Below are 6,162 nucleotides of genomic sequence, written 5' to 3'. Positions count from 1 at the left end.
GGATTGTTCTGTCTTTTTGTTCTCTTTTTGTTCATTTTCATGCGCCTGTCCTTTTTGTTTATTTTGATACGCCTTGCTCGATTTGATTTGGCTGTTCTTGGTTTGATGACCATGTATGCTATTCATGGCAGAATTGACATGGTGTATTAAAAATTCTCTTGGATGCTGGGTTACTTTTCATGAGATGGATTTGTACAGGTTCAAATTCGCTATAGGATTTATATTCCGACAAGTGTATTATGCCATGAACGACATGTTCAAGGCTGCCCAGGTGCGTATGAAATAGATTAAATAAAGATTGAAGCGTTTCTGGTTAATGCGGGCTGGAAAGTAGGCTCCCTCTCCACAGTGATAAATAAAACGCCATCTAATAGCATGGCATCTGTTTCGATGCGGTCACACTTATGTCCTCGTTAGTTCTTAGCCTTTCTATCTTTGACACTATCGAGCACAGTCGAGCCTTGACATGATGCTAGGCTTATTCTTTGACAGTCCCTTTGGTCAGTGTGCAGATTCCGCAAACGTAGTTGAGATCTTCAAATTCACAGCGCCTTAATGTAAGACAGTGCAGTACTTGAACCTCGAAAGCTAGGTAAGATGCCAGTCGTAAGATCGAAAACGTGTCTCGACACGGCTGGCTGTGGACTTATCACGACTGTGGTCGTAACTTGATGGATAGTATTGAACGTGGGCACTACACGCGATTCGTTGCATCGCGTAGCGGCCTCCTCATCACTGCTGCCTAGTCTTCGGTGAGCAGCTTGTTCTGACTGTCCCGAATGACCTATACAACAAACAAAATAGTTGTCGAAAAAAATGGGAAGTCATAAATCGGGAGTCTGTCAGGTGTCGCGTAGCATATAGGTTACTCTGTGAGCTGTTGAAAAAAGCTCAGTAGGCCTCACTTTTGTTCATTTTAACTCAACAACAGGCTTCAACTTTGCTGCAATGCACCCAGGACGGAACGTTTCCCCGAATTCCGTTTTCAACAGTCGGTTTCATGGTATTGCCATGATGAATTCGGTTCATTACTGTGGTTTTCGTGCTGTGTCTGGGACATCCCCGAGGTACAAATATTACGGGCCAACTAATCTGGCTCTGCTTCATGTTAAAAACAGCTTCCAGAATGATAGATAGCAATGCAGCCTGAAACCAACCAGACCATTCGTCACCAGGCGTGATGAGACTTATTATTAAGCTTCGTAGTAAAATTATTGTTGTTGTTGTATTTCCCCTTCCTAAACTCTAGAAACTGAAGACATTTAATACTCTCGGAATACTATTGCCACTTGCCACTCTGGTGGCAAAAAGCTCTTGCGTGTTTAATCAACAGATGCAGTTTTATCCGACAGGTAGTGAAGACCCTACACAAGGTAAGGTCGATATCCAGCAGACGATCAATTCAATGCCTGAAGATGAGATGTGTATATCTTTCCTTTGCGGCGGTTCCGTGGACGTCACTACAGGCCAGGAATCTGTCCGCTGCATGGAGCGAGTTTACCGCCTCAGATGGGGATGCGACCTTTGGAAGAAGCTGGCTATCTTATGAGCAACCGTTCCAGTAGCGTAATCGACCTTGAAGGATTTGGGCGATGACGAGCGTCACTTAGGTGGACAAGAAGGATGTGGATTGGTAGACATTTATGAGAATATTGACTCTTAATATTCACATACTTGCGTGAAATATTTTTCGGCTCTTTCTAGCACCGAAGTTAAATTCACTCTTCTACGTCATCTCCAACCAGAAGAAGAGTGGGGGATGGGAGCTGCAGACCCAACACAACAGCCTTTCTTCTGATTCTCATGTGCGAACCGAAGTGTCGAATCTTGCTCTACGTTTCGTCCCCTTACGCACGCCAAATGACGAGTCGGGTCTTTTTCCCATTTAACCAGGTAACGTGAGCAATCAGCTTGTCCTCCTCATGTTCGATACCTTCTACTGAGTGAACTTCACTCTTCCAAGATCCCAGGAGCGGGTACCGCTGTGCGCGGTTAGCCACTGTCACGTCTGTGAGGACAACCTGCTGTTGTCGCTTCTTCGTCGCTCCTATTCTTAGAGTTGTCCCGAGCCGTTTCCTTTTCTTCGTTGTAATGATCTTTTTGCGCCGTGCGCTACATTTATTGTATCGCATGACAAATTGGGGCACACACTCTCTATGCCGCTGGTTAGCACCGGGTCTTCTTGACGGCCTGAGGGATCCTACATCAAGCTCTCTTCAGGCTCCCACGTTGTTTCACCGCAACCCTTCCACTTGACGCAATACTGTATTGTCCCCTAAGCAATATTAGCCGGGTCCTCTTAAACTTATGTTGTCGATATACATATACATCTGGGGCAATCATGTGGTCCTTGATTGCCTGGACGGTATACCTGGTAATCGTAAGTTGAAGCAAGCTATTGGGGCATGCACTGTTGCTCTACCAGTTTCCATTACCCCCTACCACTTTTTTACCGACCCCATTCGTTTGAAAAGAGGCTACAGATGATTCAGAATTGATTGTGAAGTCGTCGGACTCAAGGGCATTTCGCGCACTACCCGGTTGGGGTCCGTGGGCTCTTAGGTTATACCGGTTCCCTCTTCCGAGGTGCTCTGGGAATGCCATTGTTTTACAAATATTTCCTGCAGGCGCAGAGTATCAGCCATTTTAAGTTTATTGCAGCAGGCAAAGTGCTTGATCTTATTTTGGGTACGGCCGTTGAACTCGAGCGGATTCTATGACTTTGTCATCTGAGTTACGTACCCTACAAGAGTGTGACAGGACAGTGCGGTACTGCCTTTCCCCGTGTGCACATGTGTCAACTAGTTCCATTCATCAGGACAACCGGATTGTGACAAAAATACAGTAACAACTATGATCGTATTATAATGGATGGGAGAGGAATTGACTGTCAGAGCAGGATAGCCATTGTCTCTTTAGCAAATATGCTAGAATCAGTCGGGCAGTAGTGGGTCAGGGAAGCAAAGTGTTGTGAGGTGATGTGTTCAATTCCTTATCCCGTCAGGGTATGGATGCGGACACTGCCCAGATGACTGGAGTTGGGGTCCTATTCAGCGGACAGTTAGTCCCAGCGGAAAGAGTTTTAAGTAGTGGGCCATTAAAGCATGCCTCTGCACCAAGACCGATCATTATTTTGTCGTCACCCAGAAGAGTGTCAGAACTGGAGGGCCGATCGCTCACAACTACGTCGAATCTACACCAGGCGACCCAGGGCATCGTATCTTAGTATGCCTACTAACCGAGGGTCTGCTACTGCAATTGAAGTCATCTCTGCAGGTGGCTCACATACCCCAGCATTCTTGATTCTTACGGGAGCGGTCCATCAGAGCGCCTTCTACCGTATCCCAGAACTTCACGATGATGCTGTGATTGCTGTATCCACTTCGGGGTTTACCAACGATGAGCCAAGTCTTGAATGGCTGAATCACTTTGACAAACACACGGCGCAGAAAACGACGGGGCAATACAGGCTTCTCATAATCGATGGGCACGGCTCAGACCATACTGTGGAATTTATCCAGTACGCCGACGACAACAGTATTATACTCTTTGGCTTGCCTCCACATCTTACACATATCCTCCAACCGCTAGATGTCGTCGTCTTCCAACCATTGAAGCACTAGCATGCGAAAGCGCTGGATATCCTTGTACGAGATGGCTGCCTTCACATCACCAAGTCAGAATTCTTGGCTACAATCGAGTCAGTTCGAGGGCAAGCCCTCAAGGCTCCCACCATTCAATCTGCGTTTAGGAAGACTGGTATCGTGTCTTGGAACCCAAAGCCAATCCTTGATCAGATACAGGCATTACACCCAACCTCACCCCGAGAGGTGACAACCCCGCCACCAAACAACTGGTCATCATCGCCATTCGATGCCCCGTATATACTACGGCACTTGAATAACGCGGCCAGCAAGATTGAGGACATCCAGGAAGCCATGGGAGAGTTACAGCCAGCCCTGAAGACTGAAATGGACCGGTTGATACGAGGGGCTGTAGTCCAGTCGGCCGAGCTCCGTCAGACCATGAAGGGCCTAGCGCGCACCAAGATGGCCGAGGATCTCCGGAAACAACGCAAAGTTGGAAGGAATAGGCTACTGCAGTCAAAAGGGGCCCGGGGTTGGGGGGGGTCACTACGATATCTGACGGCCGTAGAATGGTTCGGCAGTCTGAAAAAACGCTCTTGAAGCTGTGAGGCAGATGGTTGAACGAGCGGTGACAAGGCACCGTAACGCCTTGAAAAGGCAGTTTGAAGCCCCGGCGAAGGTAGCTAGGAAAAAGCGGCTTGACGGCGTACTAGAACCACTGTGTATGTAGTTGACGTAGAGGGTTGTGGGCGGCATCTACGTAGGAGTTGAGTAGACTGAGTATTGAAAAATGGCCCGATTGCTGGGTGGCCCGTTTTGGTGGTCAGCCGCCTCTTTGAGGGTGGAAGGCGAAGACGGGAACCAACAAAGTGGGAGCGTGGCATGAGTAGTGGGGTTGGAGAGTTGCTTCGTCCCAAAGTATAATCTGCCATGGTCAGGCAGCAAGACTAGAAAGGGTGGATAAATCATTCACACCTCCTCATCACATAAGTGTTCCCCGTCCCCAATCATCTGCGGCCAATCTGAGCGTCAAATTCTTCGCTAATAATCTTCCTGCAACTTCGCCTACCATGTCTGAAGCGTCAGCGGCTGCTCTTTACGCTATGTCCGGCGTCCTCATCGGAGTTTCCGTGATAACTGTAACTATGCGATTCTATGCGAGGCGTTGCCAGAAGGCACCTCTGCTGGCCGACGACTGGTTGCTGATACCTTCCTTGGTAAGGTCATATTCAGTATTGGGGCGGCCTTTCATTCTAATCAGGGCACTGCAGATCACTTTCATAGGCACTTGCGCATGCATCTTTTACGGTAAGTCTTGTGCTGTTTGTTGCCTTGCGAATCCGCTATTGTTTGTCTGCTAATTGCGTCTAAGGTGGTCATATTCAAGTATTTGGCTACTCCACTCACGACTTTACACCGGAACAATTAAAGGCAACCAAAGAACGTTCGGCCAAGGTATTCGCACCGCTTACCCCTTACTCGAAATAATATGCTTGGCATCTATAGGTTCCTAACGTGGTGTAGACTCAAATTGCCCTAAACCTCCTGTCGATTGCAAGCCTTGGCTTTGTAAAGCTAAGCGCCCTCTTCTTTTATAAACGTATCTTATGCGTTTCGGGCGGGAAGGCATCCCTTAACATTACAATCATTACTTCGATAGCTGTAGTTATCTGCTGGGTGGTGACCTTTGAGTTTTTAATTGGGTTTCAGTGTCACACCCACTTCTCAGCGCTTTGGGATGGCACACAACGAAAGTACTGCACTTACGCATGGCCCGCACTTCTTGCACAGGCTATTTCTGACTTCTTGCTCGATGTCTGGGTTCTGGTGTTACCAATCTATCCCGTATGGTCATGTCCACCCCCATTACAGGTTTTTCGCCTTCTAAGGTGCAACAGGTAATGAAGCTTCAAGCCACTATATATAGGAAGATTGCTATCTATGGCATTTTACTTCTAGCTTGCGCGTAGGTTATTATTCTGAAGAATATTGCACTTTGCGACATGCTGACCAGGATCAAGCGGCGTTGGTGCCTCGATTGCAAGACTAGTTATATTTGTTCAACTACAGAGTGGTGAGTTTTCTATCCCCTTTGTGAGCAGTTAATATTATCCTAACGTATTATTTCTGTTTAGTTGGCCAAGCAGCGTACGACAGGATCGATCCACAACGTGAGACAAGATGTGCAGTGACTAGCAACGCCACAATATGCTAACAGTTCTCTCTATGTAGGGTCAATTAGCCAGGCATTCTTCTACATGATTCTGGAAGTTGGCGTGGGTCTAATTGCTGTGTGCCTTCCATCTATCTGGCTAGTCTTTACTTCTGCTGCCCCCGAGGCATTTCTCCAAAGCGATCGTAGTGTCGTCTCACTTGCCTCACTTCATTCAAAGCCCTCAGAGAAAACCCAAGAACCCTCTAGTAATAAGGTGCTTCAGTCAAGCAAGACGAATTCATCAATGGCGTGAAGCGCGATATATCTGTCGGATAAGACTGCCTCTGTTGATAGAACAAGCAAACTGTATGTAATTTTCCAGTTGTTATAACGTCGGTCATCATGACTAAACTTAGCAGG

General features: G+C 47.3%; 2 protein-coding genes across 2 annotated transcripts; both read left to right on the top strand.

Annotated features, from left to right (window-relative positions):
• Nucleotides 1–3,227: 3,227 nt before the first annotated feature.
• Nucleotides 3,228–4,187, top strand: MAA_00400 (transposase; the record flags this gene model as incomplete). The annotated part of the gene is made up of 2 exons (XM_007818398.2): nucleotides 3,228–3,537; nucleotides 3,634–4,187. 2 exons carry the CDS (start codon nucleotides 3,228–3,230, stop codon nucleotides 4,185–4,187), a joined length of 864 nt encoding a protein of 287 aa, XP_007816589.2.
• A 470-nt stretch (nucleotides 4,188–4,657) lies between these two features.
• On the top strand, nucleotides 4,658–5,075 carry MAA_10906 (DDE superfamily endonuclease, CENP-B-like protein; the record flags this gene model as incomplete). Its single annotated transcript, XM_011412852.1, has 3 exons — nucleotides 4,658–4,804; nucleotides 4,859–4,895; nucleotides 4,960–5,075. The coding sequence occupies 3 exons, from the start codon at nucleotides 4,658–4,660 to the stop codon at nucleotides 5,073–5,075; spliced, it is 300 nt and encodes a 99-aa protein (XP_011411154.1).
• Nucleotides 5,076–6,162: the final 1,087 nt, after the last annotated feature.

The sequence above is a fragment of the Metarhizium robertsii genome (genome assembly GCF_000187425.2).
Source record: "Metarhizium robertsii ARSEF 23 chromosome Unknown MAA_Scf_3, whole genome shotgun sequence".
Classification (NCBI taxonomy): Eukaryota; Fungi; Ascomycota; class Sordariomycetes; order Hypocreales; family Clavicipitaceae; genus Metarhizium; species Metarhizium robertsii.
The sequence above is the reverse complement of the archived record's forward strand: the minus strand, read 5'-3'. Positions and strand labels throughout refer to the sequence as shown.